The 26,464-nt window shown below is 39.3% G+C and overlaps 1 protein-coding gene across 3 annotated transcripts in view; it reads left to right on the top strand.

The window, feature by feature from the left end:
• Nucleotides 1–26,464, top strand: part of Nup205 (nucleoporin 205) — a 65,959-nt gene that overhangs the window by 22,173 nt on the left and 17,322 nt on the right. For 2 of the 3 annotated variants that reach the window (NM_001108620.1, XM_087658016.1), the window contains exons 13-31: nucleotides 1,262–1,444; nucleotides 2,841–2,891; nucleotides 3,796–4,005; nucleotides 6,484–6,583; nucleotides 7,097–7,234; nucleotides 8,746–8,935; nucleotides 10,561–10,681; nucleotides 12,171–12,252; nucleotides 12,496–12,660; nucleotides 12,979–13,103; nucleotides 16,095–16,209; nucleotides 19,454–19,603; nucleotides 20,092–20,163; nucleotides 20,468–20,625; nucleotides 21,132–21,212; nucleotides 21,739–21,930; nucleotides 23,110–23,377; nucleotides 23,469–23,567; nucleotides 26,042–26,190. In NM_001108620.1, coding sequence (NP_001102090.1) covers nucleotides 1,262–1,444; nucleotides 2,841–2,891; nucleotides 3,796–4,005; nucleotides 6,484–6,583; nucleotides 7,097–7,234; nucleotides 8,746–8,935; nucleotides 10,561–10,681; nucleotides 12,171–12,252; nucleotides 12,496–12,660; nucleotides 12,979–13,103; nucleotides 16,095–16,209; nucleotides 19,454–19,603; nucleotides 20,092–20,163; nucleotides 20,468–20,625; nucleotides 21,132–21,212; nucleotides 21,739–21,930; nucleotides 23,110–23,377; nucleotides 23,469–23,567; nucleotides 26,042–26,190 — 2,649 coding nt within the window. Of the gene's footprint in view, nucleotides 1–1,261; nucleotides 1,445–2,840; nucleotides 2,892–3,795; nucleotides 4,685–6,483; nucleotides 6,584–7,096; nucleotides 7,235–8,745; nucleotides 8,936–10,560; nucleotides 10,682–12,170; nucleotides 12,253–12,495; nucleotides 12,661–12,978; nucleotides 13,104–16,094; nucleotides 16,210–19,453; nucleotides 19,604–20,091; nucleotides 20,164–20,467; nucleotides 20,626–21,131; nucleotides 21,213–21,738; nucleotides 21,931–23,109; nucleotides 23,378–23,468; nucleotides 23,568–26,041; nucleotides 26,191–26,464 lie in introns of all 3 variants that reach the window. The other variant, XM_087658018.1, reaches the window with a different exon arrangement.

The following is a 26,464-nucleotide window of genomic DNA, read 5'->3' on the forward strand; positions in this document are numbered from 1 at the left end:
TACTGTTTATCCTTAGGCTCTTGTGGTTTAGACTTTCAATGGTATAATTTATGCTAGTTCTGGTCATTATAGAATCTTAATTTGAAAATTACAGCTAGAACATGTTAAAAAGAGGAGGAAAAGAAAGGAGGGGTCAGTTGTGTGTGCATCCTTCTAGAAGGTAACTGGCAGAGGTGCTGAGGCACACACACGTGTCAGTCTGTATGTGTGCACAAAGAGTAGTTGTCATGGAAAAGAAAGTTTCTGCATCATTTTAGCTGCTTCTCCCCAATTAGTCCTGCCTTCAGCATCTACTTTTCATAGAATAGAACTCCGGAGAACATAGAATAGTTCATCCCGGAGTGAAATGAACTGCTCAGGTTGGCGTTTGTCTGCAATATATAAATGTGTTTTCTAGTTTTCTAATCATTTTTAATGTTACTATGCTTTAAAAATACCAACTTATTATAATGCCTTATTGAAATAAAATAAAGTAATCCTTGATAAAATATTTCTGAAAAGTTATTTTTTAAAAAATAATAAATTTTTTATATGTATGAATACACAGTTCTTGTCTTCAGACACACCAGAAGAGGGCATTGGATCCCATTACAGATGGTTATGAGCTATTATGTGGTTGCTGGGAATTGGACTCACAACCTCTTCAAGAGCAGTCAGTGCTCTTAACCGCTGAGCCATCTCTTCAGCTCCTTAAAAAGTTATTTGGTGGGGTTGGGGATTTAGCTCAGTGGTAGAGCGCTTGCCTAGCAAGTGCAAGGCTCTGGGTTCGGTACCCAGCTCTGAAAAAAAAAATTGATTTGGTGACTCATTCATGAGTTAGATATATTTTGGTGTAATAATACTATTGTTCAAGAAAGGACTTAATAGTGGCTTTGATTTTTGTCACTCTAGTAGACCATTTATCTGTTTGTAGTAGTATTTCTATTCCTGGGTCTATCAAAGAAATTCTTAGAAATTTAACTCCCATTCTAAACTAGTGATCTGATTTAATCTACTAGTAGGATTCCAACTAAAAGATAGGTTCTTTGTGTGGTGTATACCAAGTGTATACAGCGCACTGTATCTTGCTGACCGCTTTCTGTGGCTGTGACTTGGTAGTAGGTGCCTGTACTCACATCTTCAGGAGGCCAAGTCAGGAGCACAGCTTGAGTTAATGGGGTCGGAGGCCAGTATGGCAGCAGAGCAAGAGCCATTCTCAGAAAACAAAACAGAAGCATAATAAATGAGTAAAATGTCTTGTTGTTTTGTGTTCCAATCTCAGAGTGAAAATGCTCGCCTGGCGCTCTGTGAACATCCCCAGTGGACTCCCGTTGTGGTGATTTTGGGGCTCCTGCAGTGCAGTATTCCTCCAGCTCTCAAAGCTGAGCTACTGAAGACACTTGCAGCTTTTGGGAAGTCTCCTGAAATTGCCGCTTCTCTCTGGCAGTCATTGGAGTACACGCAGGTGGTGCCCTGACCTTTGTTACTGTATGCTTTAGAGGATGGTAATACTGTAGGGACAAGAGCGCCTGGTGAAAATGTACAGTACTCCAGGACTTCTGTAGGAAGGTAGGGTTTGGGAGCCAAGCATTGCATTTAGGTTGTTTTCTTGCTTCGCTTCACAACCTCAACTAGGTTACCAAAGATAAGTTAGTTCTTCAAGTAACTTTAAAGATCTTCATTCCTAAGATCAGTGACATATTACTTGTATGACAGACTGCTACTATTGTCTTTGAGATCATGCTAATTAATGTAAGCCTTCAGACATACTGTACTCATTAAATGCAGGAAATAGATCGTATTTTTTATACTGTTCCTTTCTCCCATGCCCTTCCTGCCTGAAACTAGGAGAGGGACATATTATGTAGCTTTCTGTTACCATGGCTTCACCACTAAAGAGTCTATTGGATAAGTTTTACAGATGTTTTCACAGCAGCTGGATGACTTTTCATGGTGGATATAAAAGGCTCATAAGCTGTGGGCATAAGTGGAAGTGGATTGACTGCAGGAACTTTTTTGACTTGCATTCAATTACACCATCATAGAAAGGAAATTTAAGGGTTGCATGGTATTTGATATCTCACTGAGTGTTTTTTTCTAAAAGTCAGCTTTGTTGAAATTATTCCATTAAGTATTGTTATTTTCTTTGTGATAAAAGTGGAAAGAATATGTTTTAAAGCAGTGGCTCTCAGCCTTCCCAATGCTGCTACCTTTGAATACAGTTCCTCGTGTTATGATGACCCCCACCCATAAAATTATTTTCATTGCTACTTTATAACTGTTATGAATTATAGGTAAATATTTGATATGTGACTCCTGTGAATTGGACCCTTAAAGGGGTCACAAAGGGGTCACGGCCCACAGGTTGAGAGCCACTCTTATAGCAGTACCTCCAGGGAGATGCGTAAGTGGAATGTTATTTGTCTCAGAGGTAATATAATATAACGGGGCTGGGATTCTTTCTCATTATTCACACAAACAACTGTTTTCCAGTATCAGAGGCTTCTAGATTTTCCAAGTGTGTATCCGGAAGATGAGAATAATTATTTAAAGTAATTAATGCTTTTACCATAAGTCTGCTACGCCCCTCCTGATCCATAGTATGTCCTGAGTGCTTACTGCTTTGTAATATGATAGGGTTCAGGCTTTTCAGAAAAAAAGTAAATTGTGTGCTCTTAGGATTTACAAGTTTCCTGTACTTTACAAAACCGAAAGTTGTGTGCTAATGAAAGTTGACCAGGGTCTTCTTGGTGATCACTTATGATAGAGTGGGTGGTGGTGGAGACAGGTAACTGTTGGAAGGCCATTATTGCTCCTCGGTGGACAAGAATGCTCATGGCAGGTTTTCTTCTTACTTCCAGATACTGCAGACTGTCAGGGTTCCAAGCCAGAGGCAAGCTATTGGTATTGAGGTAAGGTTTCCCTTTTTAGGTTCAACACTATATTCATCCATTCAGCAATGCCAGAATAAGATTGTGGAAAGTTACTCGTCCATAAAGTTTCTGTAGTTTTTAAATGTAATATATTTAATTTTTGAGAGTTTTCTTAATGGTGCTGAAATAGAGATAAAACTTTTTATTTTGATTTTATATGTTTATTTACTGTATGGTCATGTGTGTGCCTAGGCACATATGTACCATAGCATGTATGTAGAGGCCAGAGAGCCTTGGGGAGTCAGTCCTTTTCTTTTCATACTGTGAGACTCTGGGGATCACACTCGGTCTTGGGCTTAGAGGCAAGCTTCTTTCTCCACTCCGTAGTCAATGAAAGAAACTAAAATATGCTCACAGTTGAAAGAGAATGTCACATGACAGCCATTCAAATTGAAAGTCTTGATTGGAATTGTTTTAATTAGGTTAGTTAAGTCAGCTTGAGTGAGAATTTAATGTTTTATTTTATTAAGGTAATATCTTGTTTTGTAGCTCTGGCTGACCTTGATCTCTTGGTAGTCCTTCTGCCTCAGATTCTTTTTTTTTTTTTTTCTTTTTTTCGGAGCTGGGGACCGAACCCAGGGCCTTGCACTTGCTAGGCAAGCGCTCTACCACTGAGCTAAATCCCCAACCCCTTGCCCTTCTTTTTAAAAGAAGCATGTAAAATCTTTTTTTATTTCAAGGTTAAGATAATGTGTGAAAATTTAAAATTCTTCTCACTCATTTAGATTGATGTACTTCGGTGTCTTTTCTGCTAAGTAGGAAATGGTACTATGTGTTACTTTTCTTATGTGGTGATATATCATTGTTAATGAGTTAGTATTGGCAAAGTGCTTTACATCTCATAGTTTTATATTGTTAATTTTCTTTATTCTTTTGTTTGAAGGTTGAACTCAATGAAATAGAGTCCCGGTGTGAAGAGTATCCCCTGACTAGGGCCTTTTGCCAGTTGATCAGTACCCTGGTGGAGAGCTCATTCCCTTCTAATCTGGGTGCTGGCCTGCGCCCCCCTGGCTTTGACCCTTATTTGCAGTTCCTGAGAGATTCTGTGTTTCTCCGATTCCGTACAAGAGCTTACCGGAGAGCCGCTGAAAAGGTTATGTTCAGAGTAAACCATTTCTCTCCTATGAATTTACTGTCGCTTCTTTTATCCAAGGAGTAAGGGCCTATAAATTTACTTTAGCTTTTGGAAGTTAATAAAAATCCTAATTCTGTTATTCCTCTCAGATTATTATTTTATGTGTCTTACAAATAAAATCAAAGACACATATTAATGATCTCTGACAGGGATTTTCTGATGGGAGCTCACAATCCTTAACTGAACACTTTGAGACAAGATCTCGCCATGTCTAATTAAACAGTTTTACTAAAATTGAGCTAAAACCTTTCTACCTTTGTTGGGAACACATGGGATGCTTTAAAGTAGGAATTGCATCAATTCAGGCTGACGTGTTAGTTTTGTTAGCAGTTCTAGGTGGTGGATTATTCACTCAGGAAAGCTCTGTTGAAAGCTGGTGGACTTAGCTGCCGTGGGTGAATGCTGGCGGCAATTCTTAGCACATTCTATGTACATCTGGGCTCTGCTCCTAGATACCTTGGAGCTCATTGTATATATCATTTGATGTAACTATAGTATTACCTCGAGGCAGGTACTATTAATGTTCCAATTTTACAGATGGAGGCTTAGCAAAGTTAAGGAACTTGCCTAAGTTCCAGGACCAGGATTTGAACATAGGACTCTGTCTTCAGATCCAAGCTCATAACCACTAAGCTATGTAAGAGACCCTTCCAGGTTCTTATGTAGTTCACCTTTAGTTTATAGTACTGTTTATTATCTCACAGAATGTCCTTGGGTATAGGAACATTTCCGCTTTATTAGTTTTCTGTTTGTTTTTAGCTCGTTGGATGTTTTGTTATAATAATGATTATAAAAAGAATTTGGTTCATGCTAATATTGGACAGTTCAGAGCAAAAGAAATTATATTACCCCTTAACCCTGTCACCAAAATAAAAATCATGATTTCTTGTCTTTTTTTCTTGTTTAACATTTAAATAACATTAGGAAGACTATCTTACAGGCTTGGCAGTGATGATACATGCCTTTAATCCCAGCACTCAGGAGGCAGAGGAAGGTGGATTTTTGTGAGTTTGAGGCCAGGGCTACATAGAGAAACCCTGTCTTAAAAAACAAAAAATAAAATAATAAAAATACCCCCCCCAAAAAAAACCTTACATTACTTTATATTCTTTGTCATATAGAATCATGGAGATTTCAAGTAATTATGAAATATTTGGCTTTTCGATTGCTGCATAGACTCCATTCCTTCTATTTGTACCTTGCATAGTCTGGTTCATTGTATTTTCACAGCGGTTACAACCATGTTTCATTGAACGTCATTTCACATGAGCAGTGCATGCTTGGTCATTACAATCTTTTCAGCAAAATGTCCTGACACATATTTTGTACTTGTTTTAAATGTCCTGTTTGCACTTTACAAGGTCGTTATGGCCAAGGTGTTAGCAGTACTGGTCAGCTATGTGCTTTCCAGATAACTTCCGCTCATATGAAGCTGCCCCTCAAACATTGCTGCTTTCTCTGCTGCCACCTATTTTATTGTCCCTGAAAGGTTTTTGTCAGGTTTAGAATGTTTTTTTTTTTTAATTGAAGCCTTCTTTAGCTTAACTTAGCTAAATATATCTTAAAATAATAGATTCTCATGAAAACATTGCTTTGTGTTGAAATAAATGCTAGGGTGTTAGAGGTAGATTTAACAATATCTAAGTTTATTATCTGATAATACCTTTAAAAAAATCCAAAGAGGCCACAGTCCTTTTATAAATAATCCAAGTATATAAATATATAATCCATATATAAAAATCAAATAGTACCATTCCAAAACTCAGCCCTGATAAAACTTCATAGTTTAATGACTTTTACAAAAGCAGCTTGCGTACAGTGTAAAGCCCTCCTGAGTTCAGACCTCCATAGTGGCGCTGCAGCTGTGCTCTGGTAGAGCAGTGGCTATGCACGCCGAGCCCAGGCTTAGTCTCCAGTGCCACAGAAGTAAGTAGACTATGTAATAAGATACCCTGTGCAGTGGATGTAGCTGGACACAGGGGTCCTTCCCTGTAAAGTTTTTTAAATCCTTCTTTAACAGTAAAATCGTCAGGGGATCATTTGGGGCATTTTGACTAGTTGTTGATTCATTCACTGTGCTGAGCCATCTCATGAGTTTCTTAGAAAAAATGTGAAATATTTGACCTTTAGAGAACTCTGGATTGTGTAATTGTAAAGTGAACATTCAGGTGCTAAAACCTAAACCTTGTAACTGAGCTCAAACTTTGGCTGTAGAGATACTTCGTAAATAGTATTTAAAACATGTTTTTCTGAAAAAAAAAATATGTTACCTTAGACAAGATTAACCAAGGTAAATTAAGATTGCATTGCATAAATTTATAAAGTACACAAGGGACTTGATTTGTTTTCTGGAGAGCAAAGTGAAAGGAATGAAAGACTTGACAAGTTCCCACCTTGGACTGTTCGTTATTACTGACATACACATTTTTCCTCCAGTGGGAAGTCGCTGAGGTTGTCCTGGAAGTGTTTTATAAGCTGTTGAGAGATTATGAGCCCCAGCTTGAAGATTTTGTAGATCAGTTTGTGGAGCTACAAGGTAATTTAATTCTGTCACTTTTCAAAGTATTCATGATTTAGTGATTATATATATAAATGCAAGTTAAGATTTATGAGTTAAATTAGAATTTAATTTTTGCTTTATTGTTTTAATCATGTTCTGTTCAAGAGAGAAAATAGAATTTTTGGGTACTGGCTCTCATGTGCACCTCAGTCTTTCCTGTGTGGAATTGCTACTCTTAATAGTTTGTGTCTCTGTCTGTGACTTGAAGCTTGCCTTCACCTGTGTTAATCCTATTTAAGTTACAGTGTCATACATTTCACAAAAACAATGGCTATAACAAAAATTCTAATTGAGGGGCCAGTAAAATGGCCACTAATTGATTCTTTATAGGCAATGACATCTGCACTAAGTCTGACACCTTTGTTTCGTCCGTTGGATCTACACCGGAGGAGTTAGTTCTCTTCCAGAACGCACATATACACTAAATACATAAGCAAATAGTATTAAACCAGTACTGATTCACTGTCTTTTGGATTGTGTACTGTTTAGGAGAAGAGATCATAGCCTATAAGCCACCTGGGTTTAGTCTGATGTACCATCTTCTGAACGAGTCACCGATGTTGGAACTTGCCCTCAGCTTACTGGAAGAAGGAGTTAAGCAGCTTGATACCTATGCTCCTTTCCCTGGTATGTGTCTGAAAGTCTCTCTGCCTTCAAAACTGTTGACACCTTCACCTTTTGTAAATAGAGAATTTACTGGAGATGATCTTTGACACTCTTTGGTACTCTCTTATCTAACAGTGCTATTTTCAGTGAGTCAGTATGAGTACACATAGACTGAATTCAGTACAGATACTTGTTGGATCTGACTACCTCATTGCAAGGTCATCTGTAGATAATTAAAGAGGTCTTTATGACTTTCATGTCTTTAACATGTTTAACTCTGAATCTGAAATCTCATGACCCTTACAAAAACACTATAGAATCTGGCTCATAGTGGTCAGTAAATGCTGCTGTTACTGTTTGGTTCCGTGCTTTCTATGCAGTTGGCTTAAAAGCATAGCATGTATTTTACCCTATTTAATTTGCACAGAAGCCTTCGGTGGTAGATCTTTCCATTTGCCAAAAAGATGTACAGACAGGGTACACTGAGAGTGGGGGTTTGAACCTAGACAGTTCGGCCCCAGAGCTCGTGTTTCTTACTGCTGTGCTGTATTGCCTCTAATGTGGCAGGGATCTGAAATAGAAAAGTCACAGTCTAAACACAGGATTGTAACTGTATAATTCACAGATAAGAAACAGTAGAAAGGCCACATTTTAAATTTGAAAGGTTGAGATGACAGGTGATTTTTATATACTTTTTGCTTCTTTATTTTCTTTTTAAAGAACCTAACCCTTTTTTAAGGATTATTTTTATTTTATGTATGTGACTGTTTTGCTTGCAAGTATATATCTGTATCATGCACATGCCTGGTGCCTGTGGAAGCCTGAGGAAGGTATCAGATTCCCTGTAATTGGAGCTGTAATAGGTTGTGAGTTACCGTCTGGGTGCTGAGAACAGAACCCAGATTCTCCTCATGAGCCCTGAGTGCTCTTAACCACTGGGCCATGTCTTCAGCTTGCTAGTGTCTTTATTTTCACAGTGATTGTCTTATTTGGAGTCAGTTTCTCACTTTGAGCACTGTTGACAGTTTACCTGATTGTTCTTTGTTGTGGGTGCTGTACTGTGTGCTGTAGGCTTCTGTCTCCTGGATGGCAGTTGTACCTTCCTATCAGGACAAATAAGAGTGTTCACTGGGGACAAATCATCCCACTCTGAGAGCCATTGCGTCACATATCGGGATGTCCTGCATATCAGATATTTACATTACAGTTCATAATAGTAGCAAAATTACAGTTTTGAAGTAGCAATGAAAATAACTTTATGGTTGTAGGTCACCACAATATGAGGAACTGTGTTAAAGGGACACAGCATCAGGAAGGCTGAGAACTGCTACCCTAAAGGATCACAGAAAAGATAAAAGAGAAGTTAATAGCTGAATAGCATGGGCCATGGATATAGCTGGTTTTATATGGGTGGAAGCTGCTGTTTGAAGGTGCTGTTGAAAGTTTGTGAAAACAGACTTTCTGAGACTAAAGCGTCCTTTTAGTTTTTTCTCTTAAGCACATTTAGATTGTAATTTCATTGGGGGTTACAGGAAAGAAACACCTGGAAAAAGCAGTTCAGCATTGCCTCGCACTCCTCAACCTCACTCTGCAAAAGGAGAACCTTTTCATGGACCTTCTGAGAGAGAGTCAGCTGGCTCTCATCGTCTCGCCTCTGGAACAGCTCTTGCAGGGAATTAACCCTAGGACTAAGAAGGCAGACAATGTGGTTAACATCGCCAGGTGAGTGACCTGAGTCACAGCAGAAGGAGACGGAGGCCACTCTAGCTTTATTTTTCTCTTTTTTTGGTGCATATTTAATATACCACAGATTATTGGTTTTGGGCTATTTTATTTTGTTTTGAGACACAGTTTCTCTGTGTTAGCCCTGGCTACCCTGGGACTTGCTCTGTAGACCAGGCTGGCTTTGAACTCAGATTTGCTTGCCTCTGCCTCCTGAGTGCTGGGAGTCAAGACATACACCAACATGTCCTGGCTGGTTTTGACCTACTTTAATATTACCCAATTCTACTCCTTTGATTGTAATTACTCTGAGCCATACTGTGTCTTTTCTTTTTTTCTCTTCCTAGTATACTCTATGTCCTAAAAGTTTCTAGGTTTGAGATGAATAGTGTTTGTCTTTTGTAGGAAACTTGAATGTTTGGACAGTGGTAATAGAGAGCTCCCTCCAGTCCTGTGTGTGTGTGTGAGTGTGTGTGTGAGAGTGTGTGTACATATGTGTATGTGTATACATGTGTGTGTATATATATGTATGTATGTGTGTGTACATGTGTACGTGTGTGTGTGTGAATGTGTGTGTGTGTGTGTGTGTGTGTGTGTGTGTGTGTGTGTGTGTGTTAGCTTGTAGGAACCTTGGATGATCACTTACCTCAGCTTCATGTGGTGGTTTGTGGAGGTGCTTGTGCTCATAAATCCTGTTGTGAGCACACAGTCTTGTACCCTTGTCTCAGTTATGGTTTAAATTGCTGTGATAAAACAATGTGACCAAAAGCAAAAATTGAGGAGAAAAGTATTTCATCTTACAGCTCTCAGATCATACTCTGTCACTGATGGAGGTCAGGGAGAAACTGGAGGCAGGAACTGAATCTGAGAACATGGAGGGTGTTATTGACCTGCTCCTCATGACTTAACTCAGCTTCTTACAGCTCCCAGGACCACCAGCCTGGAGGTGGCATTGCCCATAGAGAGCTGAGCCCTTCCACATGAACCATTAATCAAGAAAACACAACTCTCTTGCTCATGGGTCAGTCTGGTGAGATAATCTTCTCAGTTGAGGTTTCCTCCTCCAAACTGACTCTGGTTTGTGTCTGGTTGACATGAAATTAGCCAGCCAAGTCCTTCTTAATCACCTATTAGTACTTGGTTTGCTACATATACAAAGGCCCTTTTCTAAATAGTCCTTGTGGGTTAAGACTTTAGATATTTTAGAAGGACATGATTCAGACTGTGGCAAATTCTTTGTGGCTAGAAGGAGGACACCTTTCTTTCATTTGTCCAAAGTGTTATATAGGGAGGTGAACCTTTGGCTTGAGTTTTCTTTTTTTCTTTTAAGAGTTATTTTTAAGAGTATTTTTAATTTTTATATGTATCTGCGTGTGCCTGCTTGTCTCTATGTGCATCACACACACACATGAACCTGCAAGTCAGAGATGAGGCTGGATCCTTTGCAGTTGGAGGTTGACATAGTGGTAGGTAGGTGTAGGTGCTGAGAGCCAAACCCAAGGTCCTTTGCTAGAATAGCACATGCACTTAATCACAAGCCATCTCTCAAGCCCCTAAGTTTTCTTTATTGAGGATAGTGAGAAGCCAAGTTTGAATACATTGTTTTTTAATGTTTTCTTCTGAAGGTATCTGTATCATGGAAACAGTAATCCTGAATTGGCATTTGAAAGTGCAAAGATCCTCTGCTGTATCTCTTGCAATTCCAACATTCAGATCAAAATGGTTGGCGATTTCACACATGACCAGGTAACTGATTTCATTGAGGGTGCTCTCTGTCCATCATAGTGTCTGGGTGAATTGTACTTTTGTTTGTGGAATGATTCTCTAAGAGTAAATGCACTCGACTGTGAATTGTCTTTGAAGTTAATGCTTTTCACAGTGTAGTACCTTCTGTAGTGAGCGCTGGGTAATGTTTACATACCAGTATGTGACTGTATAGCCACAAAATAGCTGTTACTCTAAGCATTTGAAGCAATTGGGTTTGTAGTCACAATACCTGTTTGCTGAGCTAATTATCTCTGTAGTTCTCTGGTGATCCATAGGTGTGTTATGTTGGATATTATAGAACGTATTTATGGGTCTTTTTTTTTTCCTGAGACCACGCTGCTCCAGTGATCCTCCTGCCTCCACTTCTGGAGTAGTTGACACTATGGGCTTGTGTTCTATACCAGCTCCTTTTTCTTCTGTTCCTAATAGTTTTGTTTCTCTTTTTCTCATTTGAGATGGTGTTGTGTTGCCTCAGCTAGTTCTCGCTCTGCTTAAGAGGTCTCCTAATCTGATCCTAAGGGCGGATTCTGCTCCATAGCTGCTGTGCTCTCCTCAGTAGATAGCACAGCTGCATAACTGGCTTTGTATTTCTCCTGTAAACATCTAGTGTCTGTAAGAAGTGTCTGAACTTTACCTTTTTGGATCCTCCTCAGCAGTGTTTTAAAACAGGACGGGGATGAAGACATATGCATAGGTGGTTGTGGGTCAGAGGACAGCCTATGAGAGTCAGTTTGATCTTTTACCACATACTTCATTATGCTCAGCAGCCTGTACCCTTACTCATTTAGCAATCTCCCTGGCCCTAGATCTTCATTTGGCTGCAGTTTTTGTATTATAAGACCTTTCATATGACTCTTTGCTGCCACTGTGTCAGTAGTAAGCTCTAGTAACAAATCAGAGTAGCCTCCCATCTTATAAATGCCCTTGAAGTGAGGGCACCATCAAGGCTGAGAGTTACTGTAAGATACACATGTGGCTTCTGGATTCTGGCTTTTCCTTTTAAATGGGTCTGGCTATGTGATCTAGACTGGTTTAGAACCTACGATTCTTCTGTGTCCTCTCCCTCTTAAGTGCTGGGTTACAGGTATGAGCCACTAGGCTGAGCTTTAAATTAAATACAAGTTGTCAGTACTGCTTGGAGTACACAATTCCTCCCCCCACCCCCCATATTCCTCCTTCCCTTTTCTTTTTATTCTTTGAGGCAGAGTCTCATTATGTAGTCTTGGCTGGCCTGAGACAAAGACTGGACAGGCGACTCTTAAACTTAGATCTCCCTGTCTCTGCTTCCCAGGGGCTGGGATTGAAGGTATGTTCACCACACTTGGTTCACTCTCTTTCTTCAGAGGAGGCTTACTGCATACTCAGGGTCATCCTACCTCAGCCTCTTAAAGTACACCGTGTTTGTCCTTGGCTCTCTATGTAGAGAGACATTGTTAATTTGTCATTTTTCTGTCTTTTATGACTTCAGAATGTGAGCCAGAAGCTGATGGCTGGATTTGTAGAGTGCTTGGATAGTGAAGACACAGAAGAATTTGTACGTGTAGAAGAGGGTATGGCTCTGATCAATGTGCTTTTACTTCTATATGTACATGGCATAATGAGAAAAACCTTGAAACTCTTAATTTTCTAGTGCTGATGTAAGAGAGAGATTAAGAATTTGCTAGAATGAAAAAGTTTTAAGATTGTTTAAATCAAAGCAATATATAGGTCAATCAAGAATTAAGTAATGTGGGGCTTCATATACATGCTACCTTACATTAATTTGTGTTTTGTTTTGTGGATTCTGTATTTAGGCTCAGAATTAGAAAAGAAATTAGCTGCAATCCGTCACGAAACGAGAATCCACATCTTGAATCTTCTCATCACATCTCTAGAACGCAGTCCACCCAATCTCGCCCTCTACCTGTTGGGCTTTGAATTGAAGAAACCCATCAGTACCACGAATCTGCAAGACCCAGGTAAAGCTGTACCGCATGTTGGCATCTATTTCTTACATGTTTGTTGGTGTAAGTGGTCATTTATTGAATACTGGGTTCATAGGGTAATTTACTTAGAAGACAGATGACATATGAAAGTGTTGCAGGTTAGACTTGAGGATCAAAGCTGTCTAAACAGATTTAGTGGATTGGGATTTGTCAGTGTCTGTTAGCAGTATTGAAAGCATGTTCACAGTTGAGCAAGCATGTGTTTCTGAAATTAGACTTTGGTAAAGAAAGTCTTGAGTTTGTGATGCAGAAACCCTGAGAAAAGTTGAATTTCCTTTTGGTTCCATGTAGGAGTACTAGGCTGCCCTCGGACGTGCCTTCATGCCATCCTGAACATTCTGGAGAAAGGCACCGACGGGAGGAGCGGCCCTGTGGCCGTGCAGGCGTGTCCACAGCTGGCCGAGCTGTGCTACCAGGTACGAGGGGGACCGCACCTGGGGACCAGGCAGGAACCTGAGCAGCTAAGTTTATAGATGAGAGGACAGTACCTAGGCAGGATAGAAACGAGTTCATTTATTAGTTCTTCCAGTCTTTCATGTATGGATAAACTCCGTGAGGCATAAATACCAACATCCTATAGATCTGAAGATCTTAGCATTGTGAAGAATGGGAACTATTAGGTGTTTTGGTGGGTTTTACCAGACGTACTGTGTTTAAAGTAGCTCTTTGGGGGCCTACAACAGGCTTGGGTCAAAAGATTCCTGGTTGCCATCTGTGCCCTGTATTTTTGTTGTTGTTTTTTTAGAATTCTATATTTTTTATTGCGTTTTGTGTGCGTGTGTGCACGTATGTGTAGCAGTCAATTATTTAAACCTGTACTGAGCTCCCAGAGGGTGATCATGCTTAGCTTTCTTGCCACCTGCCCAAGTTCTCTGGATTTGTGGAATGAAAAGACTCACACGGGCTGTGTTATTCTTACTATGCCTTACTATGTCAATGACTGGGCCACTCCTGAACCTTCATGTGGCTAACACTCCCCTTCTACTCCAGATCTGGTTGGGGGAGTTGGCCCCTGGGGCCACTTTCCCTCATTCTTACATGTTTTGGGTTCTTAAGTCTGCTCTCTCTGCCTCCCTGTTGTGGTGATTCTGCACTTTCTCTCCTCTCTGTTTCTTGCCCAGCCATTGGCTGCTGGCTCTTTATTGACCTATCAAAAACCAGCTGTTAGCAGGGATCTGCAGCGGATGTGCGAATTCCCATGTAAGCACAAATCAAATCCCCAAAACACGTGTACATATCACCACGTTAGGGTGGAGGTCAGAGGGCATTTGGGAGTCAATTCATCCTTTCACCATGTCCAGTCCTGGTGATAAACTCAGGCTGTCAGTCTTGGCAATAGATGCCCTAATGCTGAATAGTCTCTCTAGCCCTTGGTCCTGACTTATGCAAAATAAAAAATGATATAGATCTGACTCTAGCCTAGTGTATCTGACTCTATAGGTCCTCATGAAAGGACCTTTGTATGCAGTGTGAGAGTTGGAAGACAAAGGAAGCCTGTGGCCTTGTTTGTGTTAGACAAGTCCAGTAGCTGAAACTGCACAGACAACTTTGAGCACTGGTTTAAGGGGTATGATCAATTTTACATATATGGAATTTGTAGAGTGTTGGTTATGTCAGTTCAAAGGGATTAATAGTTGCATGACTTGAGTTTTCTCTCAAACAATGTACTGAGAGAATGTTGCTTAAAGAGCCTGATATATAGAAGTGAGTAGTAAGTTCACATAAATGGGTGACTTGTGAATGAAAATTACTGCTGCTTTGCAAATACTGAAATTTACATTTTGTAGTTAGAAATTCTGCTGACCTAAAGATGTATCACACCTGCTGTCTTAGTGTTTCACTGCTGTGAAGAGGCACCACGACTAAGACAATTCTTATAAAAGATAACATTTAATTGGTTCTGGTTTATAGGTTCAAAGGTTTAGTCCATTATTATGGTGGGAAGCATGGCACTGTTTAGGCAGGCATGGCTGGAGAATTCTACATCTTGTTCCAAAGGCAAAAAGGCAAAGACTATTTCCCACATGGCTAGAGGAGGGTCTCAAAGCCCACCTGCACATTGGCACACTTTTCTGATAAGGCCGCACTTCAACAAGGCCTTCTAATAGTCCCATTCCTTAAGCCAAGCATATTCCAGCCACCACACCTGCTTTCTACCTCATCATTTATCCTCATTCATTGATTCATCCATCAATCCATCACTCCATCTACTGGTCTTTTTTTTTTTTTTTTAAAGATTTATTATCTATAAGTACACTGTAGCTGTCTTCAGACACACCAGAAGGGGGCATCAGATCCCATTACAGATGGTTGTGAGCCACCATGTGGTTGCTGTGATTTGAACTCAGGACCTCTGGAAGAGCGACAGTGCCCTTAACACTGACCCATCTCTCTAGCTCCTGGGTCTTTTTGTTGTTGTTGTTGTTGTTGTTCTTGGAGACAGCATTTCTCTGTGAAGCCGTGGCTGGCCTCAAACTTACAGCAGGCTTAACTATTGAAAATACATGTCCTTTTGGTTTATTATGAGTAATTTTCATTTTTGTAACATTTTGTCTATTTACTTATTTATGAAAATTATGTACATAATGGAGATATTTGTTTGGTAGATCTACTCAATTTTTCTTGGATTGATATAAATATCCCCCTCCCCCCTAAAGTTGTATTTAGAGCTTGTATTTGTTACATGGTGAAGTTTAGACATTTTTATAGTGTTTAATAGTGATTGTTATAGTTCATTAAGTTTTACTATTTTTTTGAAGTTGAGATAAAATAATTGTGATTTTTTTTTTCTCTTTTTCAGAAGTGACTACCAGGCAATACTACTGCTAATTGAAATACTAAAGCTTAATTAACTTTGTATGTGCATTAATAAATATGTTTAGAATAAGGTCACGAATTGGGCCTGTCATATGTGACTCATTTTTATTTTGAATGAGAGTCTTGCTGTGTAACCTAGGCTGGCCTTGAATTCATCATTATCCTGCCTCAGCGCCCTAGTTCTGGGGTTATAGGCATGTCTGGCATGTCAATAGTCTGAGCTGTGTTTCACTGTGTTTTCTTAAACTGGTACACCAAGGACCTGGATTTAGAAATCTAAGTTTATGAGGCTAGAGAGGTGGCTCAGCCATTAAGAGCACTGGCTGCTCCTCCAGAGATCCTGAGTTCAATTCCCAGCCCAGATGGTGGCTCACAACCATCTGTAATAGGATCTGATGCTCTTGTCTGACATGCAAGTGTACATAATACAGATAGAGCACTCACATACATAAATAAATAAGTCTTTAAGTACTCTAGGCTTATTTTATACTTGTGATTATTTAGGTTGTTGATGCATCATAATTTTTTTACGTTCATATTTTTTTATCTTAATCAGTCCAGAAATAACGGATTCTCTTTTATTTCATTAGGTGATATATCAGTTATGTGCATGCTCAGATACATCTGGTCCTACTATGAGGTACTTGAGAACCAGCCAGGATTTCTTATTTTCTCAGTTGCAACATCTACCTTTCTCGAACAAAGGTAGGACATTGTATTGCTTTATTACTACCGGTTGGGAACTCTTTTTTTCAGAATTTGAATATTTGATTGATTGGTTGATTGATAGTGTCTTCTCTGAATCTGTGCTTAGAATTTGAAGTACTTTGCCTTGGCTGGGATTACAGGCTTATACCACTATGCCCCCTTCAATCCCTTTTGATTTGGGAGTATTTCTTACATATGAGGTATCCTAGGGACTGTACTCATTTCTAAACATGAAGTTCATTTGTATATGTAAACCTTATAGGAATAGACTGAAGTTAATTTTATCCCATAATTTTAGTATGCCTTCATTCTGTATGCGACCTGTCATGTGACATGCCACACTAGTAGCATTATGTGGGCATTTTATCTTGGAACATGTTGGTTTTGTGTTTGCAGATTGGAATTGGACAAATTGTGTAACCAGTGTATACACTGGCGTTACTTGGCTAGGTATGGTGGATTCTCATGGCCTTTGGTACTTTTCTGCTGTTACTTTGGATGCTTTTGTAGTTTCTGCGTGAGAAGCTTACTGTTTTCACTTTCTAGTGTAAAATTACATGACAATAGTCCGTTTGAGGGAATTGGTCCTTTTCTAACAAAACTTAAAGGTTATGTTAAAGGGATAAGAAAACCACTGAAATTAGAGTGTGTGTATGCATGTGCATGTGCGTGTGTGATATGTGTGAGGCTGTGCACATGCCACATTGCACATGTGATGGTCAGAGCAGCTTCTCTTCCCACTTCTCCATGAGTTCTTGGGCTTGAACTTGACTCATCAGGCTTTTGTTGTAAGTGATTTTTTTTTTCTGCTGAGACATCTCACTTGCTTGTGAATGAAAATTACTTAGAGAAATTTCACATTTATATTTGTGTCTTACATGCATTTGAAACTAAACTGCCTTGAAGTAAAACTTTGAAAAGGAATTTTAGACGAAATTATAAATCTAGTTTATTGACATGACTAAGAACTGTTCTAAGCTAATTTAAATTTTATCAAGGTTCTGTATTTTTCTTTAGATTAAAAAAATGTATTTAAAATTTTTTGCTTTTCCTGTATGTGTGCCTGGTGTATGCTAAAGCCAGAAGAATTCTGTTTGTTTGTTTGTTTTGTTGAGCCAGGGTCTCTGTGCAGTCCTGGCTGTCCTGGACTCACTCTGAAGCTACACACTATGTCTGGCTCTTTTCTCTCTCTCTCATTTCTTTCTGTCTGTCTTTCTATTAACTATTTACAAACATTTTTCTACAGTTGTTTGTGTTAATCTCTTACACATATAGTAGAACTTTTTATTTTTTATTACATTCTGTGCAACAACATTCCTGTAGAGGTTGAAGGACAACTTTCAGGAGTTGGTTCTCTCCTTTTACCGTGGGTCCAGGGCTCAATCTTAGCTTACCTTTGATGGCTTTTGGGGTTTATGTTATAAAACCGAGGGTGTCTTGAATTTGTGAGCTCAGACTATTCTCTACCACCTTAACCTCCTGAGTAGCTGGACCTATAGCCAGCACCACGGCGTAGGCACTGCAGTGTAGTTCTGAACCTTGCCTTATGCCATCAGGTTCTGAGATGGAGGTCCATATGAACTGTTGGTACATTGCTGTTCCTAGTAATTAGGTTGTGGGAAAGTGTAATGTCCTTGGAATTACCTAATTGACAAAACAGTTTTCTTTATTTTCATAATTTTATCATTTTTAGTTAGGAGATTTTGTTTACTTAAGAACATTATAGAAACTTTAAATTTGTACACATAGATAGTCCAAAAGAATAGTCACAGTCTGACTTATGTGTTATAAAATTGACTTAGCTTGGCCTGTGTTTCTGTTGCTGTGATAAATATCCATTACTAAAAGCATGTTGGGGAGGAAAGGGTTTATTTTATCTAATTAGTCTCAGGTTACACTCCGCTACTGAGAGAAGTCAGTGTAGAAACTCAAGGTAGGAATTTGGAAGCAGGAGCCAAAGCAGAAGCACAAAGGAGTGCTGCTTAGGGACTTGGACTCTATGGCTTGCTCAGTCTGCTTCCTTAACACTATCCAGGACCAGGGGCCGGATCGCCCACAGTAGGCTGTGCCCTCTAACATCAATTTCTAATTAAGAAAATACCTCACAGGCTTGCCTACAGCGATACAGGCATTCTCTCAACTGAGCTAACTCTAGCCTATGGCAAGTTGGCAAAAAGACCAACCAGTGCAGATTTAGATTGCTAGTGTTATTATTTAGTCAATTGTGTTTATGTTGTCGTCATTTAGGACTTGAAAGCATAGAACCCACCAAACAAAAATAATACTGAGCCAGGAATGGTCATACATGCCTGTAATTATGATGAGCAGTTGGGAGGCTAAGGTAGGGGGCTATGTTTGAGACTTGCCTTGGTTACATTGCAAGATTATCTTAAGACAAAAATAAAACTGAATTTGAAAACCTTCTTTTGAAAGATTTATTTTTAAATTTTGTATATATGTGTATACCTGTATTTACATGCACCACGTGCCTGCAGAAGCCTGGGAAGAGAACGGCAGAGCCCATGAAATTTCATTGTAGGGCAGTTGTGAGCTGTCGTGTGGTCCCGGGAACCAAACCAGGATCTGCTGCAAGAGTGGGACGTTCCCTTAACTATGGAGCCATCTCTCAATCCCCTTAAACTTGTTTTAAGTATGTGATTCATAGCCTTAATTATATGTCAAGGCAAGCGCTCTACCAGCTGTCTTATCACATATCATAAAATTATGTAATATGGGTTTAAGTATGTATTTTTTGGAGTAAAAATTGTTTTTTTTTAATGAATTGTTATATATTTGAATTACTTTTCAAAACAAAATACTAAGTGACACTGATGTTAAATTGCGGCAGACTTGAGAAATTACTCTGGTAATGAACTTTCTTTTTCTTTTCTTTTTATTTTTTTTGGAGACAATGTCTCACTATGTATTCCTGGCCAGCCTGGAACTTGTGTATATCAGGCTAGCCTGGAATTCACAGAGATCCTTTGTCTCCTGAGTGCTTGGGTTTAAAGGCATGTACCCCATCTGGCATAAATGAAAATTTTATTGTTCTCTCAATTTTCCATACACATAAAATAACTTCTTTTTTGTATCCTCTTTTTCTTTCATATTTTATGTTCTGGTTATGATACTGATTCAGCAATTACTGACTTTGTTTCATGAGGAAGTATCTGAAATTTATGGAATTTTCTGATCTTGTGTTAGAACTATGGGAGATGAAATTTATTTGTTTAAATTCTAGAGTATGAAATCTCTATGCTGAATCAAATGTCATGGCTTATGAAGACTGCCTCAATAGAGCTAAGAGTGACGTCTCTGAATCGCCAGCGCTCACACACACAGAGGCTTCTGCATCTCTTACTGGATGACCTGCCGGTGAAGCCGTACTCTGGTGAGCACTGAGGAGGCTCGTCTTAGCGTAGCTGTGACTTTAGATGACACTGCTTCTTCCCAGCTCTAGTATATTATCTGGAAAGCAATTAAAATTGTTCTTTGATGTCACTTTATTTTCCTTTTAACGAATTTGCAATACAAAATAGTGAAATTTGTTATACTGAATCATCATGACCCAAGCTATTTCACTGGATATTACACATGCAAATTAAACCTAAGCTTCTTTTTAATCATCTCCTTAATATGATGGGGTCTTGCTAGTTGTGAAATTCTGATTATTCTCTGTAGAGTTTTGAGTGGGTAAAATTGTGATGGGAAAAGGTAGATGAACATTGCTAGTAAGTCCTTGTAATTTTGCATCTTTATCCATTTACAAAAAGCTCTTTGACACAGAAATAAAATATATTATGTTTGCCATCTTCAAGTAAATGTAATTTTAAAGTGTACTTTTCCTTTTCTGATCTATTGCTATTGGTGCTCCAACAGATGGTGAAGGAGGAATGGAAGATGAAAATAGATCTGTCTCTGGGTTCCTTCATTTTGACACTGCCACAAAAGGTGAGGCCCTTGGAATTGTAGTACATTATAGACATATTATGCAGCTTAAAACTGCAGGATAATTTACTGGTGTCTCTAGGTTTGGACCTACATAGACGAGATATGTAAAGGATTGTTTGTTGTCAATTGCGAAGGGTTACAGAGCAGAGGAGAAGTTATCTTAGTGAGTGGCCGTGTCAGAAACAAGTGAGATTGGGATTTCAGCAGGGTTGTTGGTTTCAGAGCATAGCATGCGAATGAGCTAAGTCTGGTTTGTTCTTCTCTTCAGTGCCTCAAGTACAGTTTATTTACTTCTTGTTTCTAGTGCGTCGAAAAATTCTAAGTATTCTTGATTCGATTGACTTCAGTCAGGAGATTCCTGAGCCTTTGCAGCTGGATTTTTTTGACCGTGCCCAGATTGAGCAAGTCATTGCCAATTGTGAGCACAAGAATTTACAGGGGCAGACGGTCTGCAATGTCAAGGTGAGGGCTGCTCCCCAGAGCCTGCAGTAACTGGTTCAGACACCGAGCTGTCAGAAAAATTAACCGTACATATGTGTATATAGTAACATGTTGCTGGTTTCTGCTGTTAGTTTCTGGGCTGTTGTGTCTACAGTGAGAAGTCAAACTGAATAAATGCGCTTCCTTGCAAGCTTTGCCATCAGTCTTTCTCTAGGGGTTTCCCATAGCTAGGACTACAGAGTAGTTTTCAGTGCTTAGTTCTCTACCAAATGAATGATAGCAGCCTCAGCAGAATGAGGAGGGTATTGAGGCCCCCAGCACTAAAATACTGCCCCAGCTCTGAGGTACTACTTTCTGAAAGGAGCCGGATGGCTAATGTTTTTGTGTGCAAATTGGACTATGCAGTTAATGATACATTGTGTGCAGAGATACCTGGACCTTTTCCAGTTAGGGTGGGCTATGGTAATTGCTATGTGTCATTCACCCACCATCTGATACTGTTTTTCTCTTTTTCACTAATTATTTAGCTTCTTCATAGGGTTCTCGTAGCTGAAGTCAATGCTCTTCAGGGTATGGCAGCAATAGGCCAGAGGCCGCTGCTGATGGAGGTAAGCTCTGTGTTAGCTTGACACCTTCAGCTGTTTGTGTGCTGTACTACTTAATTTGTTTGCTTAAAAAGCTGTAAATGCGTATGTAATTAGTACGTGGCTTAAACATTAAGCTTTCAGAGAGGGCTGGTGAAATGACTCAGTAAGTAAAGGCACTTGCTGCCAAGCTGGATGGCTTGAGTTTGATCTTCAGAACCCACAGAGTGGGAGAAAGGAAGTGACTCACAGAAGCTGTTTGTTGGTCCCTATGCATTCCTGGGGCATACATCCATGTAAGGGCATTCACACATGTGAGTGACGGAACTACACACACACACACACACACACACACACACACACACACACTAAAACTTTCATGGAATGTTTTGTGGTTTTATATTTTTTAATATTTCAATTTTTTAAAGTTATACAATTAATAAACATAATTTAAGTGGTTTCTGAATAACTAGAAGTATTAACAACAGGAAATTGTTTAAAATGTATTATTTCCCTGAATTTTAACCCGTTTCAATATTTATGGCTTTAGGAAATCAGCACTATTCTTCAGTATGTCGTAGGAAGAAACAAGTTGCTGCAGTGTCTTCATGCAAAGCGGCATGCACTGGAATCCTGGAGGCAGCTGGTAGAAATTATCCTGACAGCTTGTCCTCAGGAGCTCATTCAGGCAGAAGATCGGCAGCTGATTATTCGTGACATTTTACAAGATGTGCATGATAAGGTGATTTACTTCCTGCGTTACTTTATTGCTAGAGACTTATGTATGAGTGCATGGTATAGGTATATACATTTGCCTTTAAGCAATACGCTACCCTAATTGTTTTTTCCATTTAAGAGTAGAAGGAAAATAGAGTTTACAATACTGATATGAAAACTTTCCTTGAGAAAGATTTATTATGTACAGGAGGAGCTATGAGCTGGAATGTTTCAGAATCATCCAGAAAGCTTTGTAAAAATAGACTGTCTTTGTTAGGGTTTCCAGTGCTGTGAAGAGACACCATGACCAAGGCAACTCTTATAAGGACAACATTTAATAGGGGCTAGCTTATAGGTTCGGAAGTTCAGTCCATTATGGAGGGAAGCATGGCAGATTCCAGGCAGGCACAGTGCTGGAGGAGCTGAGAGTTCTACATCTTGATCCAAAGGCATCCAGAAGGAGACTGACTCATGGGCAGCTAGGAGGAGGAGCTCTTACATACAGGACAGAGCCCAAGCATAGGACCTCAAAGTCCACTTCCTCCAACAAAGCCACACCTCCTGATATGCCATTTCCCCATGAACCAAGTTTATTCAAACCTACATACACGTAGGCAGATCTTACCTAGAACTACTGAATATGATTCTGGTAGTACAAAAAAATTAAGCTTTCATGAAATACCATGAATGTATATTTCAAAGCAAAAACTGCATGGAATTCTGATAAGAATTAACACCTGTTTACCATTTTTCTCTTTGAATAGTTCTTACATTTGCTTTGTTTTGTTTGTTTTGGGACAGGGTTTCATGGTATAGCTTTGACTGTCTTGGAATTTGATCTATAGATCAGATATGTCTTGAACTCACAGTGATCTGCTTGTCTCCCAAGAGCTAAAATAAAGATGTGCACCACCACCACCCAGCTTAGTTCTTCGATTTGGGGGGATAGGATAGGGTTCCACATAGGGTTTCTTTGTGTGTATCCCTGACTGTCCTGGAACTCATTCTGACCTCCAACTCAAAGACATCCTCCTGCCTCTGCCTCCCAAGTGATGGGATCAAAGACATGTGCCACCACTGCTCCCCCCGCCCCTGCACCCCTCCCTAGTTCTCATATTCTTAAGGTAGTTGTAAAGCTGTATGTGTATGAGACTTACTGAGTTCTGGTGGAAGCTGGTCTCACTGTCCCCCTTTGTACTTTAAGGTGCTGGATGATGAAGCCGCACAGGAGCTAATGCCAGTGGTTGCCGGTGCTGTGTTCACCCTGACTGCTCACCTAAGCCAGGCTGTGCGCACGGAACAGAAGCAGCCATTGGTCTCAGGACCTGCAGAGGCCCATTATGCTTTCATGCTTGATAGTTCTTTCACCTCAGCTCCTGCAGCAGAGAGCCAGCCGGTGGGCTTTGCTTCTATTGGAGATTCTTCACTTCATATCATACTGAAGAAACTGTTGGACTTCATTTTGAAGACAGGTTTTCCATCTACATTTTCTAAGCATTACGACTTTGTTCTGGCTTTGAGTGAAAAGTCTTCACTTGATGGCATGCATGTCTCTGTCTCTAGGTGGTGGCTTCCAGCGTGTAAGGACTCACCTGTATGGCTCGCTGCTTTATTACTTACAGATTGCCCAGAGACCAGATGAGCCGGACACATTAGAAGCTGGTAAAGTCAGACTGATTTTTATTCTTTTTTTTTTTTTTTTTTTTTTCGGAGCTGGGGACCGAACCCAGGGCCTTGTGCTTGCTAGGCAAGCGCTCTACCACTGAGCTAAACCCCCAACCCCTTTATTCTTTTTTTAAAGATGGTAACTTCAAAAATCTAAGTCACTCCTCCATCTTTTGACTCAGCACATCTACAATTAGTACGTTTTGACATAGCTATTAGATTGCTGTAAAGTGGAGGACACATGTTTAGTTTTTAAGAGTTATGAGACTAGTACATAAACACGGTAAGAAAATAACACTTCAGTGATTCTCTAGTTTTAGAGTTGAACTGCACTGTACTGTTTGTAGGGTTGGACACTGTACAGTACCTAGCTACTGGGGTCTTAGAAAACAGCTGTTGTTCTATAGCAAGACTCTGATGCTTAAGCAATTTTTTTATTTATAGGCTTAAAGATTCTAATACTTCACTATCACAAATAGTGCTTCAAAAATCCTCATACTTGTTAAGATTTGTGGTAGAATTCTCATGTGAAGCAGTATGCAGTTTTACTTTAATAATTTTTTTTAGAATGACCATCTAAAATGGTCTTACCAGTATAAATGCTCATCTGTAGTATATATATTTTTTATATTAATGTGAAGGTTGTTAATGAAAAGATAAATTCAAGGTAGAACTTCTTCATTTAAAGGAAGGCACAGCTAGAGACATGGCTCAGCGGTTAAGAACACTTGCTGCTCTTACAGAGGATGGGAATTCAGAGTCCAGCACTCACTTGTAACAAACCCATAATTCCATGTCTGGGGGATCCAAGTTTCTCATGGTTGCCTGCTCATACATGTGCGTAAACAAATATAAATCAAAAAGGAAGATGTTTAAAATGCTGAGCTGAGCAGATTGGCACATGTTTGAAATGCTACTCTGCAGGACTAAACATTAAATTACCTTCAAACAAAATTACTGCTTTTATTGGGTATATTTATGGAGCATTTGGAAGACTTGTGGAACTTGCTAATTTTCTATTTTAAGGGAGATTTTTGTCTAAATTGTATCTGAACCTTCTTAGCCAAACCATATGTTTAAATTACCTTTATAATGAAATTTTTTATTGTTAATTTTATTTCAATTACAACTATTTTGCTCTTATTTTTAGTAATTCCAACTAAACTATGTTGAGAACTTGTCAGTGGCCTCGTCTAATGATAGGCTTTCACTGTACTGTTTTTTATGAATGTTTGTTTTGAGTGTGGTTTCTCTCATATCATCCTGTGGTGGCCATGTGCTTTGGAAGATAACAGCAGCCAACAGTAGATGAACAGGGGTCCTCGATGTGTACATTTATATACTTTCTTTATGTGTCTGGGGTTTATGCATGTCTGTGCACAGTATGTCTCAGGTCAGGAGAAAGCATCAGATCCCTTGGAACTGGAGTTACAGATTGTCGTGAGCTGCCATGCAGATGCTAGGAATCAACCCAGGGGCTCTGCAAGAGCAGCCGGTGCTCTTAAGCACTGAGCCATCTGTACATGTACAGCCCCTGTGTGCAGATATTTTTAAGTCAAGAAAAATAAATAGTTTAAAGAAGCCTTTGGAGTAATCAAGCTTCCCCCCCCCCCCCTTACAACATACTTGGAATAGTCATCAAGATGACAGCTTATTTCTATGCAGATTGGATGTCTGTCTACCCCAGGCAAACTTAGGACTTGGTGCTGTGTGATCATAAGTGTGTGTGGCACGCCTGGTTCACAGCAGTACTTTAGTGCTGGGCACTCTGGAGACTGGAGACTGAGGCAGGCAGATCTCTCTGAGTTGGAGACTGGACTTGTCTACAAAGTGAATTCCAGGACATTCAGGCTGTCATACACAGAAACCCTGCCATGAAAAAGCAAACACAAACAAACAAAAACCAAAAAAAAACCCCAAAATGATGAGCCTCCCTCCCATGATAGTTCAGAAATTACTACAAGTGTTAGAGAGGAAAGTCATGAAATTGCTTTGAATTAAAAACTTGTTTTATTTGACTATGGAAATTTTGTAGTTTGAATGACTCTTAATGAAACGTTATGTTCACTATTATTTATATATTTAAATTACCCTTATAAGTGATAGTTTTTAATTTTAATAAATATCTCAATTATAAAACCCTAAAGATTAAAACTTTGTTTTGTTTTTTGAGGGAGATTTCTATCTGTATTATAACTTTTCCTTCTTAGCCAAAGTTTCAAAGATGGCAATAAAATATAAGAAAAATTGATAAGCAGGACAAATACAAGTAATCATTTCTCTTGGAGTACCTGATTAATTTTCACTTTTGAAATTGTGTTATTAGTGTACATGTGTGACACATGCTCCTAAAGTTCATGTCTGGACTCATTGATCGGGTCTTTTGTGTAATAGATCTCTGTCGTTGGATATGAGATATTATTAGTTGCTAAATGGGTTTTTACTGGACTTTTCTGTTTTAATCCCTGTAGCTAAGAAAACTATGTGGGAAAGGCTGACTGCCCCTGAAGATGTGTTTAGTAAATTACAGCGAGAAAACATGGCTATCATTGAGAGTTACGGCGCTGCGCTCATGGAGGTGGTCTGTCGAGATGCTTGCGACGGTCATGAGATTGGAAGGGTAAAATATCATTGTGTAGAACTGCTACTGAATATTGTGTATTTACGAAAGTATATACTGAGTCAGCTTTTAAAATGTATGTTGTTATGTATTATACTGAGTGTGCTCATGTGCTATGATTTGTAGCTTCTGTTTTGTTTCTCTGTGTTTTGTTTGTGTGGCACTTAAACTCAGAATTTCTCCTTAAAATTACCTTTGCTAAGTTTGAGGTTTGTAGGAAGGACAACATGGGTAGAAACAATAGGAATCCTGCCTGGTAGATCTGTGGTCAGTT

This window comes from Rattus norvegicus, chromosome 4 (assembly GCF_021556685.1).
Source record: "Rattus norvegicus strain SHRSP/BbbUtx chromosome 4, alternate assembly SHRSP_T2T, whole genome shotgun sequence".
Classification (NCBI taxonomy): domain Eukaryota; kingdom Metazoa; phylum Chordata; class Mammalia; order Rodentia; family Muridae; genus Rattus; species Rattus norvegicus.